The sequence below is a fragment of the Notechis scutatus genome, chromosome 4, assembly GCF_049901735.1.
Source record: "Notechis scutatus isolate UNSWTSFEM ecotype Mainland chromosome 4, rNotScu1.2, whole genome shotgun sequence".
NCBI classification, from domain to species: Eukaryota; Metazoa; Chordata; class Lepidosauria; order Squamata; family Elapidae; genus Notechis; species Notechis scutatus.
In genome coordinates, this window is record NC_142012.1 from 64,937,713 (window position 1) to 64,961,122 (window position 23,410).

At 37.7% G+C, this 23,410-nt stretch overlaps 1 protein-coding gene across 1 annotated transcript in view; it reads left to right on the forward strand.

The window, feature by feature from the left end:
• Nucleotides 1-23,410, forward strand: part of SPOCK3 (SPARC (osteonectin), cwcv and kazal like domains proteoglycan 3) — a 143,157-nt gene that overhangs the window by 73,818 nt on the left and 45,929 nt on the right. The window contains exons 4-5 of the mRNA XM_026676605.2: nt 1,396-1,510; nt 19,490-19,616. Coding sequence (XP_026532390.1) covers nt 1,396-1,510; nt 19,490-19,616 — 242 coding nt within the window. The remainder of the gene's footprint in view (nt 1-1,395; nt 1,511-19,489; nt 19,617-23,410) is intronic.

Consider the following 23,410-nt stretch of genomic DNA (forward strand, 5'->3'; position numbering starts at 1 on the left):
ATTAAAACCAGACATTTAAATCTAATGACACATGGGGAGTTCAGGGGCAGAGTAGAGGCAGGTGGGATTTGCTGTTACTCAATCAGTCACCTTCATTGTGCTGTTCCCCATGGGGGTCCCAAGCCAACTGGCAGAGCTGGGTCTTTAACAAGAGGATAGGAGGATTGGGGCCAACCTCACATTGGGGGGGGAGAGATGTTTCAGAGAACAGGAGCAGTAGCAAAAAACCCCTGCTCCTGAACCCACCCAGCCAGAATAATTGGATTGATCAGACCCACAGCACGCCTCCTCTGCAGGCATGAATGGAACAGGCCAATTCCACTAGGTTGAGATGGTCCCTCCAAAAGGTTGGATTCATGACATGAAGGGCTTTAAAGGTGATCACCAACACCTTGAATTGTACCCGGAAGCAGACTGGCACCCAATGCAACTTGCGAAGCAGGGGCCATTCTTGAGGCCCCAAACTGCCTGTGCAGTCAGACTCTGCATCAGCTGTAGCTTCCAAAGGTTCTTCAAGGACAAGTGTCTGGTAGAACCTATTACAGTTGTCCAACCATGAGATGAATAGGGACTGAACAACTGATCACAGAGAATCCTGATCCAGGAAAGGTCCGAAGTTGTGCAAAGGCTCTCCTAGCTGCAACTGCCTCTTACTCCTTGAGTAGGAGTCCAGGAGAACCTCCATGTTATGGAGTGTATCTGTCTAGGCAGCGCCATCCCATCCAGAGTCAAAGACAAAATCCTGGAGCCTCTTGTACCAAAACCATTCCGTCTTGCCTAGGTTCAGCTGAAGCCTGTTGTCCTCCATTCAGGCCACCACAGACTCCAGGCCACAGGGAGAACCACAACTGGAAATAGACAGTTGGGTGTCCTCAGCATACTGTATATACCTCAGCCCGTGGTGATGGATGGGTGATCTTGCCCAGTGATTTCATATAGATCTTGAAAAGGGAGTGGAAAGAGTACCAAGCCCTTTAGCACACCACAAAGCATCAGTTGAGGGCTGGACTTCTCACTCCCTATCAACACCAATTGGGACCGGCCACAGAGAAAGGAGACAAACCAGTGCAAAACTGTAGTACCCAGTTCCAGCCCCAGCTCCCCAAAGTATACTATGGTCAATGGTATTGAAGGAGAGTTGAGGATGATTGCACTACCTCATCCTGCTCTTGCCAGAGGTTATCGACAAGTACCACCGATGCCATTTCTGTCCCATAATTTAAAAAGATCACCCAATTCACTATTAACTGTTTATTGTGGGGAAAGGGCTGGTCTTCTTAGCAGATCAGGGATCCATCTTTGCCCTTGGGGAACTAATAAGGTTACTTATACTCTCTGTATATCTGTAGAAAAGGTGTGGTTTTTTTAAAAAATATTCTCTACAATTGTTTTTAGCTTTAGACCCAGCTAAAGATCCATGCTTAAAGATGAAATGTACTCGACATAAGGTATGCATTGCACAAGATCAACAAACAGCTGTTTGCATTAGCCATCGGAGACTGACACACAGGTAAATATCTCCATGTTATTGATCTGTAATCAGGGCTATTAATATATAGTTGTATTCACTGCTGCACTTTTGCATCATTTCAGACCAAAGTAAACAAAATGCATGAGAATATGTGCACTGGAACATTAATATTTATTTCAGAAGGATGAAATGCTGAAAGCAAAATACACTCCCGTTTACCTTACTGTAAAAGTATGTGGGAATGATCTTTGGAGGTGTTCTGACCCAAGCCGTGTTCACAGCAAACAAACACCAAACAGGGATAAAAACAAAACCTTTTTAATGCTTCTCTGTGAATTCCGTTCATTCACAGTAAATCGCTATTAAAAAACTAATTGTCCCAGATAAGAACAAGCCTTGCCAAGGTTTTTGCAAGGCTGCCAAGAACACTAGATTAAATTGCAAGGAAATAATCAAAACCCAAAGTCTCCAAACACAAACCAGGATTGTCCAAACTTCCACAAGACTTGAAGTGCAGGAATTTCTTTGCTTCCTGAAAAGAATCCCACCTCTGAGGGCTGGCTTTTATCCCTTAAGGGAGGGGCCATCACCTTGCAGCCTTACTCTCAAGTCGCCAGTGCTGCTGCGGCTGCTCTTTCCTTCAAGCAGCCCTGCGCGCACATGCACTGGGGACAGGCTCCCGAGGGACCTCTTCATCACTGTTGCCAGCCTCCACAATCTCTGAAGGCAGTACGACACTCCCTGATGGTCCTGGACCCTCCCTACATCACACGCAGGCCCCTCATCCGAGTCCTCGCTCTCTGAGACCTCAGCGTACACACCTGCTGCGAGCGAACCACAACAGGAGGATAAAGAGACTCCATCCAAGAAAATGATTCCATTAAAGACAGCCGAGTCCTCAGCAGGAATGTGGACAAGGCAGGAGGCTTAGAAATGATCCTCCCTTATTTTGTGATTTAAAGGGAACATGGAAAGAGAAGTTTCTTCCAGACATCTGGTCATGTTTCCTGTGTGGTCTACCTAATAAGGCTAACAATTACATGTAGGTAGCCCTCGACTTACAACATTTTGTTTAGTGATCATTCAAAGTTACAACAGCACTGAAAAGAGTGACTTATGACCGTTTTTCACTTAGGATAGTTGCAGCATTCCAGGGGTGGGATTCTAATGGTTTGGCCCAGTTCGGGCAAACTGGTAGCTCCGAAGATCAAAGTATTTCCTTCCCCCCCTCCCCATTGATCAGCTGTTTTCCGAAGATCAGCTGTGTCACATGATTTAGATTAGCTAGAAAGCAGAAGATCGTCAGATTTCTTGCTTTCTAGCTAATCTAAATCACGCGGCACAGCTGATCCCCCGTTGCTGTCGTGCTGCTTTGCCCAGGGGCTTCCCTGAGGCCCAGGAGGTAAAATAAACCATGCCCACCCAGTCACATGCCTACCTGGCCACCCCCACCTAGCCATGCCCACAGAACCGGTAATTAAAAAAAATTGCCTCCCACCCTTGCAGCATTCCCATGGTCATCTACATCCTAGCTATATGGTATAGAGACATGTGACTAGAGGTTTCAAACTTTCCTTCATCTGTTGGGATATAAATCACCTTGTGGGAGATTACACTTTAATTAAAAAAAACATATTAAAGTATCTTTCTTTTATATTTAATAGTGAAATAGATAAAAAACTCCATTATTTAGAATTGAAGAAAAACAGCAAATTGAAAAAAAAAAAGAATAAAACGGAACGGATTAATGTGATGAAGTAGACCACAAGAGGCCACTGGTCCATTACAAAACTTTCTACAAAGTTTTGGGATTGAGAGTATCAAATTAATATAAAGTTCTTTTAAAAAAAAATCCAAAGGAAAAATATATTCATGCTTCAATTAAGAATGTTAATATTTAATTTCATAAGGGTAACAAAATTTCACACAGAAACCCCCCAAAAAAAAAAAAAACCAGGGTTCCTTCTTAAAATCCATGCAGTCAGTGCCTTCTAAATGTTTCCAAGCACAACTAAGGAAGTCAGGCACAAAGCTGTACCTTGAAGAGAAATCTGATATACCCATCTCTTTTAGAGTTTATCAGAAAGAACACCTGTGAAGAACATGGGACTATAAAACTATTGAGCTCCCGGATGAGAGAAAAGAAATACCAAAACCTTTACAAACTCTTCAGTGATGCAAACATTTTACCTGTATATTCTGCAGGTAATTGTTTCTTGAAATCAGAGCAAAGAACAGTCCATATGTATTTTCCCAGTGCTTATGCTTGTAAAAGACTGAACTATTTCAATGAGTAACAAGGAAATTAATGAAAAGCTAACGTAATGCTATTGCAACCTTTGGGGGAAAATTTATACATTTTATAATTCTCTACAGTGAATTACAATTCAAATTTTAAAATTAATGATGTTCTTTGATACTAGACGAAGTATGGATACATTTCAATAACAACTATGGCATCCTTGGTGTAATCTCTGAGTTTGTTTTGGAGACATTTTCACTACCCTTCAAGGTCACATCACCAGTGCCAGTGACCGTGGGGGTTGCTTCTAATTTATATGTTAAACTGATTATAAACAGTTAAAAAAGAACTATGCATTTTATACAGTGTAATAGTCTGATTGAGAGGTAGAAAATTCAAATTTTGAGTATCTGCTTTCATGCCAGAAATCTTAATATCTCCATAGAAGATAGGAAAAAATCTAAGCTTGAAACTGAAAATTATCTATAAAAATCTCTATTTTAGACAGAATCACAAATCATATCATTCGGTCCAAATAAATTTGAAAGAATCATAATGATGTCGGTTTCTATATTTATATATATATATGTGTGTGTATACAGTATGTGTACATATTTTGTAGGGTTTGACTTACTGTTCACAGATTGCTATGAAACAAAGATATTTCTTTGCTGATCAGCATGATCTAGTTCTAAATGATTGGATATCAAATGTGAAATTTAGGGCAGCAGTTAAACGCTAGCTTTTTACACAAGTAAAATTTTGGGGAAGTGGGCAAGTATGAAAGACAATATATAGTATTTTGTGCCTTCTATGTGTGTTAGTAATTTTACAATCATTTAAGTGTTTAGATAGATTGTATAATCTTTGCTTTTTGTTTAATAAATTTTCCTCCTGTAATGCAGCTGCTGTTTTAAAAAACAAGATGAGCTACCGTTTTCAAGTTGAGGGAACACATTTCATTGCCAAGCTTATAATATCATTGGTGGCTGATAAGCACAGGCCTCAAAATTAGATAGCTTTAATCGAGTGCACCTGCATTAATAAGAAGGTGTAACAACTTTTAGAAAAGTTTTTTTTCCTTCACAGAAATTCTAGCTTGTGTTGATGAATTCCAGGTGTAATAAGAATAAACATAAGATTGTGAGGAATCTTACTTCCAAATGGACATCTGGGTCTTGATTTATTTAATACACCTCAAATCCCCTTCCTTCCAGAGAAATGGATAGATGTCGGAATAGTTGATATAACTTACTTAACTAGTACTTTATAAAGTATTGCTTATTGTAACATTTATTTATTAAATTTGTATGCTGCCGATATATAGAATATAGGGGTTCTTTGGGGAAATAGTACAGAAAAAGAGAATGGTGCTATTTTTCCTGGGTTTGCTTGTTTGTTCAATTTCTATGGTATCCTATTGGAGTCAAGGACTCCCGGGCAGTTTACAATTCCCAAAATGCATTACAATTAAAATATTTAAAACATTTTAAAACAGTAAAGGCAGTTAAACCAATAAAAACATCCAAATTACATGGGAGCAGAATACTTGGCCAGTTAGCAATATAGGCCGGGAATGAGGCTTTTGACATATTCAGCATCAAGGAACATAACTGGGTTTTTTAGGGCCCTATGAAAGCCTAACCGTTTCTATATAATCTCATTAAGGGGAAGACTGGAACAGTGATTGAGATACTGCCCTATTCCCTCCTGCCTCCATGTCCCTTACCTCACTATAACTAGAAAGAAACTACTAACAAATATTTTATAGAACTCAGTTCTATTAGGTAATGAATAACATGGTGGTTATGAGTTTATTATGATTCTATCCTTGGATTAAAACTTAATACTATACAAGGAAAGCAAGGAACTCAACTTGCTTTCCTGTTTTGTTGTTTGTTTGTTTGGCTCTGAATTACCGTATTTGCCGGCGTATAAGACGACTTTTTTGCCCTGAAAAAGATGCCTCCAATTGGGGGTCGTCTTATATGCCGGGTCGCCTTATACGCCGGCAAATAGTAATTGGGAAGCACTGCGGCTGCCGGCTGAGGCACTTTTGCGCACCGTGGAAACGATCCCGTGAAGCCGAAAGGAGCAGCCAGCCTTCCCCCAGCTCCCAGGAAATGAGGCTCGCACCGCCCGAGCTCCACTGAGGTATCCGGCTGGGGCTGTCAGGAGTTGTTACCGCTGGCACGGCTCCGCGGCTCCAGTCCCGCGTTGCCTCGGGAAGGGAAAGGCAAAACCAGGAGCCGCTGCTGCCATTGCAAAGCGCCGCCGTGGCTCTTCCTTTTGGCTTTCCCTTCCCGAGGCAACGTGGGACTGGAGCCACGCGGAGCCGCGCCAGCGGTAACAACTCCTGACAGCCCCAGCCGGATACCTCAGCGGAGCCCGGGCGGTGCGAGCCTGCTTCCTTAGGAGCTGGGAGAAGGCTGGCTGCTCCTTTCAGCTTCACGGGATTCGCTTCCACGGTAGACAAAAGTGCCTCAAAAAAAAAAAAAAGTGCAAAAGTGGAAGGCGTGCGGAAGAGGGGGCGAGTATATAACAAACTATATTTTGAGTGGAAATGTTGGGGGTCGTCTTATACGCGGGTCGTCTTATACGCCGGCATATACGGTACTTTCCATATAGAAGCTAAAGTTTCTGAGCAGTGAAACTGACCAACTGGATTCACATCTCTATCACATTTCACTTCAGGATTTAACTCTTAAAAAGCTCTGATCTGGATTTTTTTTTCTTTTTTAATTTTTGATGGAATTTTTCCTTTTCCTTTTTTTCTTCACACCTTCATTGTAAAAAATATCATTTTAGTATTCTTTGCGGTCATTTTGTTACAGTACATTTTTCTCGTTTGTCTTTGAAAGGAATTGTTTTCTTTCTCTCTGTAAGTTCAGGTACAAGGGAGTCTACTTAATGTTAAAACTGCAAATAATGCGCCAAGTTAAATACAAAGCCTGGTGGACTACCTTCACAGAAAAAAAAACACACGTTTTTTTAGTCTACAAGTTCAGATTGAAAACTTTGGTAAAAAGCTTGACAAAATTACCTGGGTTTCAAAACAACCTAAAGAAAATACCCAAATGCAAACTAAGCATCTCACAGCTAAGCCAGACCTATAACTGGACGGACTATAATCTAAATTCATGCTGGAAGATTTGAAGAAGACCTGCTTCAGAAATTTGAAGGAGATTTTGATTTTACAAACTTGTAATTAGCAGATTCAATGAGTGACTCTATTAAGAAGATGGACTTATCATACACAATTGATAAAACAATTGGGTCTGCCCTTTCCTAAGAACATGGATTGATGTTAGAAAATGGATTTATCATACCTAAACAGAGAACAACTGACAAGAGACTTTGCACCTTGGTTCATTGTGAGACTGCTTCAACAATGGATGTGATAGAACTATTTATAGCAGGGGTTTAGGGTATTGGAAAATGAGACATGGCTGGCAAAGTTTCCACTAAAAATCTTAAGGGAAAGTTGTATTATTGTTGTTAGTATTATTATTGATCATCACACAGTCAGCCAGATGTTCAGACTGGGTTTGGCATTTTTGTTTACCTATCGACTCCTTACCAAGGGCCTGGGATAGGCAGATCTGGTTGTTCGATGGTATTACAGATATCGTTACAGAATGGAAGCTGATCCAAGTAAAGCCGCCTTCTGCAATTGACTGATAGCAAATTTGTCATTGCCAATGGTGTTCATATGGTGCTCCAGTTGCTTTGATACTGCATCCAAGGTGCATATTACTATTGGTCTTGCGCCTTGGGCGTAATCCGAAATTATTGTTATAATTTTTATTAATTAAACATGAAATTCAGTCAACTGAACATTTAAAAATGTATCTCAAATATTATTGACTGGCGCTGATGGTTGATACAGGTTGCTGCCAGAATGCTAGGTATCTTAAAATGTATGATGTTCCGATGTTGTTGTTGTTGTTGTTAATCCCAGATGAGCTGATTGTGGTGATTTTCTATGAGTTAAATAAACTTAAATAACAGAGGACTTTGAAGTTTAACTTTGTTGCTAATTTACCTGTTAAGTATTTTGTTGTTACATATAGTAGATAGATACAAGTTAAGTTAATATATGTAGAAGTTTATAGATTGTGGGCCTGTTTCTCAAGGGAGAGAAGTTAACATTGTTGCATCATTTGTCAGTAATCATCCAGGAGGGATAATATTTGTATATGTGTTTTTGTTTTTTGTCTTCTTTTTAAAAATGTTCTGTCCATTTTTGTTGTTTGTTAATTTTGGGGGAGAATTTTAACTTTTTGAACATTTTTTTTTTTTAAAAAGAGACTTAATACTATCTAAAACCCACTTTCAAAAATTTTATGCTAATAACAGTCCACAACACAATCTATATAGTATCAACTGTGATCGCTGTCTGGTTTCATCAGTAAACAAGGCTGAAATATGCAAGGGTTCTAGATTAAACAGAACATCAAGAGAAAAGAATACAAAGCAACTCAATAATAACCTAAGAACAATTCTACCAGACATAGCAGTTATTTACAGGATTAATTATTTTGGTTTAAATATGATAAATGAAACGGTATATGCTAGCTTCTGATAGTGTGACAAGAGCAGCCAAATAGAAACAATGGAACCCAATATTTTATTGATAAATCAGAAAACTCTTTGCTATTTTTACTGAATCTAAAGTATATTTTATCTAAGAATCAAGTTAATACTTCTAATAAGATAATTCGTCCCATTCGAGTCAGTTTAAGGTTGAAAGGATCAACCAGTGATATCACTTTTGCAAAGCTCCTTACATGTCCCCATTAATGTGCCCACCAAAATGGTACCTATTTATTTACTCACGTTTACACACTTCCGAATGGATAAGTCAGCAGGAGTTGGAGTGAATAATGGGAGTTCATCCCGTCACACAGCAGCACTTGGGTTTTGAATCAGACTTGTTGATTGTCAATTCTAACCATATGAGCCACTGCTCTCCACTATAACTAACAGTTAGATACACTTTGAAGAATGTGCAGTAGAGATCTTATTTTTTTTATTGTAATCTACTTAAAGCCATCTTGAATCTTTGCAGTAGTAAACATGTGAAGTAGAAAGTAGAAAGCTGAGTATTATAGCTATAGTATATAAAAAAGGTACTTTCTGTCCTGTTTTGTTTCCTTAAGAATCATGGGATTAAAAAATACTTCCCAGATATTTAAAAATCTCAATTTGTTCTATATATATGTTCTGACCCAAACCTTATTCCAAGGAAACAAACACCAAACGGAGGTAACAGCAAAACATTTTAATGATTCTTTACGAATTCCATTCTTTCATGGTTAAAAGTCTGCTTCAAACTGATTGTCTCTGATAAGAACAAGCCTTGCCAAGGTTGTGCAAGGCTGCCAAGAATACTAGATAAAGTTGCTGAGAAATATTTCAAACACAAAGAGTCTCCAAACACAAACTTAAGATAGTCCAAATGTCCACAAGGCTTGGATGCAAAAACTTCTTTGCTTCCTGCAAAGAACTCCAGTTTCTCAGCTGGCTTTTATCCCTTAAGGGAGGGGCCATTACCTTGCTGCCTTACTGTTGAGTCGCCCGTGCTCCTTCAAGCAGCCCTGCGTGCATGAGCACTGGGCACAGGCTCCTCGGGGACCTCTTCATCACTGCTGCCAGCCTCCACAATCTCTGAAGGCAGCATCCCAGTCTCTGATAGTCCTGGCCCTATCCCTGCATCACATGCAGGCCCCTCATCCAAGTCCTCGTTCTCCAAGACCTCAGCCGTCTGCACCTGCTGCCGGCGAACCACAACAATATGTGTAATTTATTTTCCAGTAAAGATTATAGTAAGCCTTTTAGTAAAGACTTAGTAAAGACCATGATTTTTGTCTCAGAATGATTGATTTGTCTCTAAGTATAAGGCAGGACTTTGGAGACTGAACCTTATGCCTATTTGTCTTACAGAGAGCATGGCTGCATCATCAGGTTAAAGGACTGAGATTGGTTTGTCTGTAAGTTTATAGGGATGAAATTTCTTGTTTGTGAATGTTAATGAAATAATGATGATAATCATAATAATTTTTTAAACATGCATGCTGCCTGACTCTTTGGACAACTTTGCGTTGCTGACAACAATAAAAATCACAGTAAAACATAACAAAGATAAAAGAAGGTATGCAGGATGAAGTGAGTGCTGTCTTAGCTCTTTTAAACAACAGAGTGGAGGCCATCCAAATCTTAGGGGGAACTTGTTCCAGAGGGCAGGTACTGCCACAGAAAAGATGTAGTTCCAGGGCTGCAGACCGAGAAGCCTTTCCCCAAATGGAAGATTAGCGTATGGTTGTTGGTCATTGAAGACGATGGCCTCCTGAGGTGATGTACCACCACCTTCTTTAAGGCAGAAGGTACTCACCCCCTCCTTCAGAAAGGTTAACACCACAGCAAGGAGCCAACCACGTGTAAACCTCATTGGCTGCTGTTGCAATCCAGGACAGGCGTGGACCCAGTAAGTAGTGGCTGAACAGACAGTACTGACAACTCTGTCCATTTCCTCAGGAGTTGCTGACTCAAATTTTGTCTTAAATCATATTCCCAGACTCAGCTTGTTTCGCCTCGTCAGAGCCTAAGTCAGAGTGAATCTGAGCTAATGTAAAAATCTGAAAGATGGCGAGCTAGGACGCGCTTACTTTGTATAGGGATTGGTGCAAAATGTCCACTTGAGGCACCTTGAATTGAATTTATTTGGCCCAGTGTGAATAGACACAGAAGGATTTTGTCTCTGGTGCAGAATCTCCCAGTGTACATGCAAAGCAACAGAATAATGATAATCATAATAATACTATCAATACAATGGAATAAATAAGATAATAAATATTAATAATAATACTACAGCTATACAACATGGGTAAATACACATAGAATTAGACAGATTAGGCACATCTTATTTCCAGTGAAATATTTTCATGAAATCTTATGATTAAAAGTTTTTGATCGAGTGAAGTACATAGTTGAGTTTTTTGTTTTACTTTTCTCCTATAAGAACTAGGAACAAACTTTAGCAGATTCATTCATTTATTTTTGTACTGGTCTCCATAACCTCTATCCGAATCATTCCTGATTCTGTTCCATAATAACATTAGAAAAATATATCCTTTATATTGTCTGATCAGCTGTTCATTCCATTCTATTTGGTTATTGTTCTTTGTGACATTATAAAACTAAAAACAATTCAGTATTGAACTAGACACAATTTTGCACAACATTCAAACATTCATTATCATTTATTTTGGCTCATCTCTGACATTAGATAGTTTAATCTGATGTTCCTGATAGAATAACGTAGATTAACATTAGAATGCTGACACTTTTCTTTATATTTTCCCAGAGATTTTATAAAGCCTAGCCCTTTGAAAAATTTTTGTAAGGGTTCTAAAATATTTTGCTTTTAAGAATTGAAAAAAAGCATGCTTTAAAATAATTTCTATGTGAAACTCGATTTTCAATTGGAACAGCTTGACAAGCTCATCCTATTGAAGAAAGCACTCTACCATCATTTAATTGATGTTTTGCAACCATAGCAATTTAAAATGTATAGAACAAATTCCAAAATTATTCTCCTAGCCGGGCAATTCTCAGAGTTGCAATCCCACATCTTAAATAGCTGAGGTTGAAAAACACTGATTTAAATGTCTTACTTTAGCTTTAAAGGACATCCTGCAAAGCTTCAATCAAATGTATGTATAGTGTATATGTACTGTATATTCAACTTAAAAAGAGAAAAAGATACATACATACATACATACATACATACATACATACATACATACATACATACATACATGGAATTTACAAAACCCTTTGTATGCAATATGCTGCATTTCAAGTGTAAAGAACCTATTACTCTGAGTTTGAAACATTATGTTTTGATTTCAAAACTCTTCCAATATATTTCAGATTTAAAACACTTTGTGGGTGAATGAGAAAGACATTGGTTTTCTCCCCGAAAAAAAATACTTGTTCAATGTTTCTGACCAGGTGTTAGAATAAAGAAGACTATATATTGTTGAAAAATAATTAGAAGAATCTTTAACTATAAATGTTATTGGAAGAATTTTAGAACTGTAAATACAACTTCACCAAGATTACATTTTCTTAGCTAAACTATTGATACAGAAGATTATCATAGGAGGGTAACATACATAATCTGTGACTATCATAGCTTGTGTACATTTAAATAATTAATCTTATAGCTTCTGCATAATAAAATTGTTTCGTAAACAAAAATAAAAGTTTATTAGTTTTGGCACCCAAATCTTTCAGGATGGTAGGTTGGGGGAAATGGCTTCTTACTCCCTTCTCAATATGTGAAAGTGTTGATAGTGGTAAAACAAAAGAAGGAAACTTTTGAAAATGTTACTTGAATTCTTTTTCAGCCTAGAGCAATTTTTGAGAACTCAGTACTTCTAGATAAACTATTTGAAGTCTCAAGTGTTTTTAGCTATTTCAGTGAACATTATTTTCAGCATTAAGAAGGAAATATTTGATCTTTTTCTAAAAAAAAATCGATTGTTTTGTTAGCTGCTGTCTTTTCAGACCAAATTAACCTTGCTTTATTACAATATATTTTTAAAAACATATAAAAACCTATTTTAAGAATTCTAGACAGTATTTCTACAATGATTGTTTAAAAAGAAAATTGGCATACAGCTAGATAATCCCAAGGGAACATTATCCATGTTTTTCATTAAGAGAAATTAGAATCCAGTAAACTTACTGTAATATATATTTTATGTAATCATTCTGTGCAAAAATGTAGATTAGAAATATATGTGTGTGTATGTGTATGCATTCATTCATATTCATTCATCATTCTACATTTTTTGCATAGAATGATTAGATGGATATGTAGGTAGATTTAGTAGATATAGATTATATAGATATCTCCTAATGTTTATTATTTTATTATATTACACACAGAGAGAGATATTACACACATACATAAAGAGAGAGATATACACATACTCATACATATATCTCAGCCATCCCTATTTGTAGTAAATTTTAATTTAACAGAATAGCAGAGTTGGAAGGTACCTTGAAGATCATTTAGTCCAACTCCGTGAACCAGCAAGAGACTCTACCTATATACAATGGCTTTCCAGTCTAGCTTCTAGTCAACTTCTGAAGGCTAGCGATTCCACTGATTAATTGTTCTAACTGTCAGGAAATTTCTCCTTAATTCTAGGCTGCTTCTCTCCTTGATTAGTTTCCATCCATTGGTTCTTGTCTTGCCTTCTAATGCTTTGGAAAATAGTTTGCCCCCTCATATTTGTGGCAGCCCCTCAAATATAGAAACATTGTTGTCATGTCTTCACTAGTCCTTCTTTTCACTGGACTAGACATACCCAGTTCCTGAAACTGTTCTTCATGTTTTAACCTCCAAGCCCCTAATCATCCTTGTAGCTCTTCTCTGTATCCTTTCCAGAGTCTCAAAATCTTTTTTATATTGTGGCAACCAAAACTGGACACAGTATTCCAAGTATGGCCGCACTAAGGCTTTGTAAAGCTGTACTAATGCCTCACATGATCTTGATTTTATCCTCCTATTAATGCAGCCTAGGATTGCATTGACTGCTGCTGCATACTGTTGGCTCATATTTAAATGATTGTCCATTTGGACTCTAAGATCCCTCTCACAGTTACTGGCATTAAGCCACATTTCACCCAGTCTATACCTGTGCAGTTTTTTTTTTTCTTGAATAAGTATAAAATCTTACTTTATCTACACTTAATTTCATTTTGCTAAATAGGGTCCAGTGTTCAAGTCTGTCAAGATCCTTTTGGATTTTGAACCTATATTGTTGGCTATTCCTGCCAGCTTAGTGTCATCTGCAAATTTGATAAATTCTCCTTCTATTCCCTCATCTAGATCGTTTATGAAGATATTGAAGAGTACTGGGCCTAAAACGGAACCTTGAGGTACTCCACTATTTACTTCCTTCCATGTGGATGTAGTTCCATTGAGGACTACATGTTAAGTACAGTTTGTCAACCAGTTATAAATCCATCTGGCAGTGATGCTATCTATCCCACTTTTTTTTTTTAGCTTACCAAGATGTAGGTTGCAGTCTACTTTGTCAAATGTCTTACTGAAATGATCCATTAATTTAGTCACTTTGTCAAAAAATAAATAATTTGTTTGGAATGATCTATTTTTTTGATGAACTTCTGGTTATAACTTTGCTTGCTTCTAGCAGTTTGCAGATTTGTTGCTTGATTATCTTTTACAAGATCTTCCCACGTACTGTTCTGGAATTTCCTGGAAAAAAGCAAGCCAAAATATAAGAATTGCTGGATTGAGTCCGACTTTCTTTAAATATATGATTTATTTAAATAGATTCTTATAATGTATAGCGTTATATATTCTTTACTATTTTAAAGAAACCATTTTCCTGTATGACTTAGGTTATGGAATGACTTATTATGCTTTTATATTTTGTAATGGAATGTGTGGATGTCTTGGGAAACGATGGGAAGAGATTGATCAAGGATCAATCAGATTAGAGATGCAGGATCAATTACTATTCTTACTGAATATTGTTTGTCTTACTGAAAATGCTATGCTTTGGTAGAATGTGTTGACATTCTTGCGGGAAATTCTTGTTAGAAATTTTTGTTCTATCATTTTCTAAAGATCTTTGAAGTTCTTCGGAAAATCTCAGAGCATCTTAGTGCTTTTCAAGATTTATCAGAACATGGGAAATTTTTTTGAGGGAGGGGAATATGTCTAAAGTTGTTTTCACTTTTGGAGACCTGAAAATATTTTTTTCCTGTTATATTTCTCGGTGTGATAAAATTTTTTGGCAATGGATAAAAGTTTACTTGGAGTATCCTCCCACTTCATTTTCCCCCTTATCATTTGGGATGCTCTTCAGGGAAATTATACATAAGGTGTACAGGAGAAAATTGTATTTCATATTTCAACTGAATAAAGTTTCGCCTTCTTATGGTACAACTCTCATGCCCAATGTAAAATAAAACAATCCGTGGTGGTGCAGTGTTAGAATGCAGTACTGCAGGCTACTTCTGCTGACTGCTGGCTGCCAGCAGTTCAGTTTCCACGCTCAAGGTTGACTCAGCCTTTCATCCTTCTGAGATGGTAAAATGGGGATCCAGATTGTTAGAGACCATATGCTGACTCAGTAAACTGCTTAGAGAGGGCTATAAAGCACTGTGAAGCGATATATAAGTCTAAGTGCTGTTGCTACAGTGAAACCTTGATATAGTGGCTTGGTTTATTGGAGATGGGTGTCTTTTACACCAGAATGTCCATTAATATGTACATTATGGCATTCAAGATGATTTGCATAAATTAAGTATTTTTTTATTACATAAATGATGCATATCACTATAAATGAAGTAAAATTTAAATGCCTTACCCTGACTCTGACTATAATGGTCTTGTCCATTCCTTTGGGGATGTGTGAATAAAAATTTAGATTGTTGTATCAAATCTGCACAGAGAGAATCTATTAAATTAAAATTGCACTAGGTAAGTTTTCTTAACTCTTATTGTGGGAGTAATGTCTTTGGAGGGATGTGGTGGCTCAGTGGCTCAGACGCTGAGCTTGTCGATCAGAAAGGTAGGCAGTTTGGCGGTTTGAATCCCTAGTACTGCATAATGGAATGAGCTCCCGCTACTTGTCCCAGCTTCTGCCAATCTAGCAGTTTGAAAGCATGTAAAAATGCAAGTAGAAAAAAAAATAGGGACCACTTTGGTGGGAAGGTAACAGCGTTTCGTGCACCTTCGGAGTTTAGTCATGCCGGCCACATGACCACGGAGACGTCTTCAGACAGTGCTGGCTCTTTGGCTTTGTAACGGAGATGTTACCGGAAATGACTAGCACATATGCATGAGGGGAACCTTTACCTTTTTAATGTCTTTGAATACATAGGTATTAGTTTTAGCAGTGCAGGAGAAAGTAAAGAAATGTTTGGCATTTAATGATAATGTAAATCTCCCAAAGTTGTGTTTTCCTCTTTTTTTTTTATTCGGGAATCATAAATCTTTCAATCTGATTTAAACATATGCTTGGTAATCATGCATAGGTTTCTTCTTATATACATTCTAATTGCTTTGCCTTGTTGTTACTCATAGATACAGTCTTAATTTACGAGATAAGGTGGTATGATCAATGCAAGGGTATAACTATATATGCATTAATAAATGGATCACCTACTTGCTGAGAAATAAGGATGTTAGGATTTCTCGATTTTAGATTTTAAAAAAAGAAAACAAAACCGGGAATAGTTTTCATTTCTTCTTCTATTTGCAGGCATGTGGAAGCTGTACTCCTTTTTAATTATGGTCTCCTCCTGTGCTGCTGCTCCTTCCTCCCTCACTTGCTTTTTAAAACACATGCATTAGACAGATTGCACAGAAGCTGAAAACAAGGTTATTTAGAATGTCATCATTTTGCATTACGTTGCTGTTGTCTGAAGAAGCCCAGCTGGCACAGTTGAATCTCGTGGAAATTTTTAGTCTGATTCATTATTGTGATGTGTAACTTGGTATATAGAAACATTTAATCATTCTTATGTTCCGAGCTCTGTTGAATCTAGTGAAAGCTTTCTGTTTCACTTTGTAATTTGGGCTGCCAATCTGCTAGCTTGGAAAAGTTTCAAGCTTGTTTTATTATCTGTGTTTATTTGTACGGGAAATGATGTTGCACATAGGCTGAATTTACAGTAATTCCTTTGTAATGGACTAATGAGTAGGACTTTCTTAGTGACAACGCTAACATTATATAGCTTTGATTAGTCCAATTACTCTGAAACCGTGCAGATAGTTACATTACCCCACAAGGCATCATGTTTTCCGTTCTCAAACCCTGAAAAGCATAAGTATGCTCACCTTTAATTTGATGCAATTGGAAGAAGTAAGGGTTAAAAAGATTTGTGCCAGGTACATGATTCTCATGTTTTTTATTTATACAGCAAAACCACAATTAATGATTTGTGCTTGCTAATTAATAAACAGTGTTCTTGCATAACATTCTACACTGATATGTCAAAAACATGGGATTTATACACTGGCATACAGATGATGGAAGTTATGTATCAAGGAAAGAATAGAACCTCATGGAAAAGTATATGCCTTTAAATGAAACCTGGGACTTTTGTTATTGGTGGAAAATGGGCAATGCTGTACTGTACAACTAGAATTGTTACACTGGAATTTCTTACAAGTATTAAGCACAGATAAATGTAATTTTATTGAAGCTGGCAAGGACCTGTCCCAAGAAATGTCTGGCTACACTAGCTAACAGCAAATGAGAATGTTTCAGATCAGGCGCGTCAAACTCAATTTTATTGAGGGCTGCATCACATTATGGTTGCCCTTAAAGGGCCAGCAGCTGGGTTGCCATGATCAGATGGGTGTGGCTGAGTGGGTTGGGCCGGTTCAACGCCTCTCACTGGGCGCGACTGATTCAGGATGGCTGGGTCAGGATGAAACAAGTCGCATCAGTTAACGTGATATGGGGACAATTCAGTCACCCACAAGCTCCTTGCCTCCCCAAACTGCTGGCAAGCAAGCACTCATGCACACACACACACACACACACACACACACACACACACACTGCATTCTAAGTTTGAGTAACTTTTATCCACAGAGGAAGGAGAAAGCACAGAGGAAGTCCAGGCGTGATTGGCAGTTTGTAAGCTCAGATGTGGATAAAAGTCTCCAAGCTTGGAATAGTGTGTGTGTGTGTGCGCGCGCACGCACGCACATATGTGTACATAGCACACCAAAGGAGATGTTCTTCTCCCAATCCCAGACAGCTTTGGCATTTCCCTGTCTGGTGCCTCCTCCCAGCAAAGCAGTAGGCAGAGGATAACGCTGCTGCATGTGAAAGCATGGAGGAGAAAGTTTGCAGGAAGCAGTTTCCTCTGAGTCCAACTTCAATATGGTATTGTCAGCCTTCAAGATTTTCTCCCTTTGCTTTGTATCTTTCGGCTGTCATAAGTAACGGGGGGAGGAGGTTATGGGAAGTGAGCTGGAGGTGTTACAAACCAGAACTGTATAAGCTGGGATGGGGTACATTCTTGCTTAGGTTTCTATCCTATGCTATGCGCAGCTGCAACTCTTTATCAAAATATGTCAAGGTCAACGGACAAAGGCCTCATCACCACCTGGAGATGCCCACATGATGATATACACAACTTTTAATTGGATGAGCCAATGGAACTATTGGGGGTGGGAACGTTGTCATTACTTTGTATATGTGATTTACGCGCCCATTTTCTCAGATTCAGAATTCTTTTGTTGCTACCACTTGATTTCCAGTAAAAGATATCTTTTCTCTGATTAATGGACTCTTAAGTATTTCTTCCTTGGATTTTGAATTGAGCACCAGCTGACAGGTATGAAAATCTTTCAGTGCATTTGTTGGATGATGACAAACATGTCATCCATGTAGCAGCATCAGAATTTATGTGAATAGTTTTGAAATCATGGTGTTTTGGTTCACTCAGCACTGTTTCTGATAACTCCTGATATTGGGGATCCCATGGGTATCCATTTTATTGTCATACTTTTCCCTTTTGAATGTGAAGAAGGTACATTGATAGTACTGGAATAGCTTCATGATTCTACTCATGAAGGTACTCTCAACATATCTTATGAGTACAATCATAGATAAGGTTTACAACATATCTTATGAGTACAATCATAGATAAGATTTACAATTAAGCAATTATAATTCTTCTGTGCTTTTTTCCTCTCTTGATTTTGTATTTTTGCCATTTTGTCTTCATGATATTCAATCACTCAAGAATAACTGAATTGTGGATTATATTGTTCTCTATAGTGTATGTTATGATTCTAGCATTACAATTTCTATACAGCGGTGGCTCTGTTAGGTTCACTATGAAATATTATTGAATAGAATTAGGTTCTTAAAGATTCGGTGAACTGAAACTGTAGTTTAATGAATATTATAAATGAATTACTACTTTCTTATGTCTTTTGTCTCTTCTACCTACCTCCTGGAGTTCTATATCATCAGTAACAATAACAGTAACCACAAAAATAATACATGGCAAACCCTCCAGAGCTACACTATCTCTCAATAAATACTTCTATTCTTGCTTCTCCAGAACTAGTGAGTCTAGGAAATAAATAACTTACTTATGATCTTATGTAGTTTATGTAAATGTTCCTCTGCAGTAGCCAAGATATTAATATAAGATGCAAATATTAGTTTAAATTAACGAAGAAAGCATAGTTTTCAAATAGCAATCTACAGTGCGATTTGTTGTTTTGAATGTAATGTAGTCGCTAAATGCATCGTTAGCCTAATTTCATGTAGATATCAAACTGGTTTCATAAACATTTTTTCAATATATCAATTCATATTTTAATATTGATTGTTTCTAAAAATTGCTGTTTAGAACAGACAAAGGAACTATAAGACAAAAAAAAATTGGAATTTCCATCAAGATTTGAATCTGGCTTCATTTATTCTTGTTCTACCACGTGACTTGTGTTTGCTCTTCTGTGATCCTAAATAGATAACATAAAAGTGGCTAATCGTTGCATTAATTATGAACACTGTGACCTATTTAACAGAGTATGGTTTAACACTTGTAGCTTAGTATTATGTGTGAACACTCCGATGTAATGTTCATTAGACAGATTTAATTATATATATGTATATATAATATAGTCTACTTCTCTGATCACATAATTCATAATTTCATAATTTCTTACCTGATTTGATTTCTTTCAGGATGAAAGAAGCTGGTTTAAGCCATAAACAATGGAGAGTTGGTTCTCTTTCATCAAAATGCAAACCATGTCCTGTAATTTATACCAATCTAGTTTGTGGATCTGATGGCCACACATATTCTTCTCAGGTAAGCCAATGAATAGATTTGTTATCTTTTCTGTACGATATACTGTATATATTTCTGTTGTCGAACATTATATGGTTTGTTCAGTTTGAATAACTATATAAACCTGTTTAAATCTATAAAATTGAACTGACATAATAGCATAGCCTTCTTCCCTCAGCAGTTCTTTTTTTCTTTCATCCTATAAATCCCACAAAGACTTACAGCTGTTGTTGACTGGCTATTTTTCCCCCCTGAGCTGCTCTGGTGTTTTGACACAGATAAGAAGACAGGGAAGTTAGCCAGCATTCAGTGACTGTCTGTCTGTCTAGAGTCTTACCCTGGAATTTGAACACGAAGGGACTTCTTGGAGATGTAATTTTCAGCAGTTAAATCGGAGTGCTCAGAATTAGGACCACAGACTCCAGCAGCTCAGGGTGAGAAAGGAAGGGGAAGCCTTGGGAACAAGTGAATCGGGGAATAAGTTATAAAAGAGGAGAAAAGGGTTTTTAGGTGAGAATGATGGATTCACTGGGGAAGGAGAGACTTGATCCGAGGAAGAAGAGGGTGGGGACAATGCTAGCCCAAGGCAGAGACTTGGAGTTACTGCATCTTGGTCCAGGATGGAGTTTCTGGGACATTATCCGCTGGCTGGAGAGGTGGATCCATAGGCCTTTCGTTGGGCCTGCAAAGGACACGTCCATAAACAATCATTTGTGAGGCGCCATTTGGCCAAAGGACAGTATCTGGGGTCTCTCTGTGTGTTTTTATTTAAGTGTTCCAATGGAAGCAAGATGGGTGGCAAGCAAATTTAATAAATTAAAATGAAGAAAAATAAATAAAAATCACAATGTCTGATAATTCCGCTATTTATTACTATTTTAAAGGTGTTATTAGTATTACCGGGAAAAATTAAATCCAATTGAAACAGTGTCTAAAGCAAAGTGAAAGGAAGTAAAGTTACATATTTTAATATTATTATTTTTTCAATAAAAGATTATTATTACTAGCTTTTTCATTGTGTATTTGACATCACAAATATTCAGTTGAATATATAGGGCAGGGATATTAAAGTACTTCACATTTATATATGTGTGTGTGTGTGTGTATGCATATGTACAGATGCAGATATAATTATATTTTCACAACTTTTTTTTTCTTTCATGTGGAAAGATCAATCATGTTAGCATGAAAGGGTTATACCATAACCAAAAGACATGTCAAACGCATATTTAGATTATCCACATTTAATCACATGGGTATTCTCATTTGATTTTGTATTTGAACTAGGTTGTAGAAAACTCTTTTTTTCTTCTTGCTTGGGTTGGAATAACACGTGTTTAGGATTTTCTTTTCCAAGCAATCCAGCAACATATGAACATTCTGACTCCTCAATGAAGCAAGCTGAACATTTCTTTCCCTTAGTAAAGCTACACACAGAAAGTGCCGCCAGCTTACTTTCAGAGAATTCCGTTTCCCCATGTCGTTGTCTGTTCAGTTTGAAGTGTATTTTATTCCGTGTCATGTTTTCACAGGAATGGAGGGCCATCAGGGAGGGAGCAAGGAAGAGTTCTTTAATCACTCCGTTCCACATACGCATACATCCACACACACATACCAGTGGATTCAGCCAGTAGTGGGATTCAAATCATTTAACAACCGGTTCGCCCAGGTTAGCTCTCATGGGAGGCGTAACCCCTCCACATCCTCCAGCTCTGCCGCACAAGGGGATGAGCCTACCGCAAAGGCTAATCTGACTCTGGGAGAACCAGTGGTTAAATTACCCCCTCCCCCGCTATCAAAGTGGATCCTGGGTGCTGCGCTGCACTGCAATGGAGAAAAAGGCAACAGAGCTGCCGGCATGAGGGAAGGAGGAGGAGCAGGGAGAAGAAAGAGGAAAAGCGGTCTTCCCCTTCCCTTGTGCTGGTCGCTGTGTTGCCCATTTTTCCATTGTAGCATAGCGCCCGGGATCCACTTTGATAGCCAGGGTGTGTGTGTGGGGGGGGAATAATTTAACAACTGGTTTGCTTGAACTGGTGCGAACTGGCTGAATCCCACCACTGGATCCAGCTCTTGAGAGGCAGTTTGGTGTAGTGGTTAAGGTGCTGGCCTAGAAACTAGGAGACTGTGAGTTCTAATCCTGAATTCGGCAAGAAAGCCAGCCTGACAACTTTGGGCTAGTCACTCTCTCTCAGCCCAACTCACCTCACAGGGTTGTTGCTATGGAGAAAATAGAGAAAGGAGTATTAGGTATGCTTTCCGCCTTGCGTTCTTTTTGATAAAAGGCAGAATAAAGAGTAAAATACATTATTCTGAATAATTTCTACTGTGTTTATGCAAAATTGCTGGGAACCTTTAGCCTAATATGAATAATGCTTTATATGATTCCTCCGACCAGAATGTCATGCAAATGCAGAATTGTATGAGCTTTTTCCTTTTTGCTTTATAATATGTCCAGTGATACAGATGACCAATATGAAAATTATAATCATCATGGAAATGAGTAGAAAATGATTATTCTTAAATTGTGCTCCATTATTTCACTCTAATCAATACAAATGGGTAACTTGGAGGGGTATGTAAGAGAAAACATAGTAATATGAAATTCTTAGAGTAACCCCAAGTTATTTTTTTTTCAATAACAAAATATAATACTACACATTTTAAAGGTGCTTGCTGCTTGTTTCTCTATCCTATTAAAGACAGGGTCATTTTGAGGAAGTCTTTCAAACTGTACATTGTTTTATACAAATGCAGGATTATTTTGAAGGGTGATCAGTGTTCAGATTTCCAGAAAAGGTATATATCCTTTCTTTAAAATAAAAAGATTTGTGCTTTGTGTGGTTTCACTACTTTGTTTTATTTGCAGTATGTCAAATGATTTCTGCAAATTATACAATTCATTTTTGAGCATATGGCAAGACCTTGCATCACTGCTATAGAATTAAAATAAATGCTTAGTAGTATAATATCACCTTCCTTACAACATTCATTCTAGGATTTTTGTGATGTATTATCATGTAACCTAAAAATAGCAATATTTTCACAGTGCTTTATGGCACTCTCTAATCTAAGCAGTTTATAGAGTCAGCATATCGCCCCCAAAAATCTGGGTCCTCATTTTACTGACCTCAGAAGAATGGAAGGCTGAGTCAACCTTGAGCCAGTCGGTAATCAGCAGAATTAGCCTGCAATACTTCATTCTAACCACTGCACCATCACGGCTCTTCTGATAGACTACTCAAAGTACAGTAGGAATTATCTTTGGGTAAATGTTTTTTTTAATGGTCAGAAATTATATAGACTACTATCCTCGGTGCTGGAGGAGAACTATCTACTTTCTGTAATTTATGCATGCATTTCATCAGTCTTCCACTAATTTCTCTTTTACTCTGCCATTCAAATCACGCTGTAGATGTGAAGGCTAGAAAATATTATGTTGTATGAAAAATAAGTAAAACAAGTATTGTATACATATTTCTTAAAACAAGCATAGTCTGTCTTATACTCTATGTAGAGTGGGACTGAGGAGTGGTTTTGTTGATAGCTGATTGACAAGTCCTGGGAATCAAAGCAAAGATTTCCTTTGTCAGAAAGATAGGACTTCTAAGACCATAGCCAGAAGAAGAAGGATCCAAAGCTTTAGCTATTTTGTTGCTGGGCTTTTGACACTAAAAAAATTGTATATCAACATAATTGTACTGCTGTAAATTATGGTTATAATTGTTATGGATTATAGGCAGTTTTCAATTCATGGTGCTGGGAAGGATATTACCCTTCTGTCTGTCTGGCTGGTGAGGTCCTTGCCTTCCTTATTT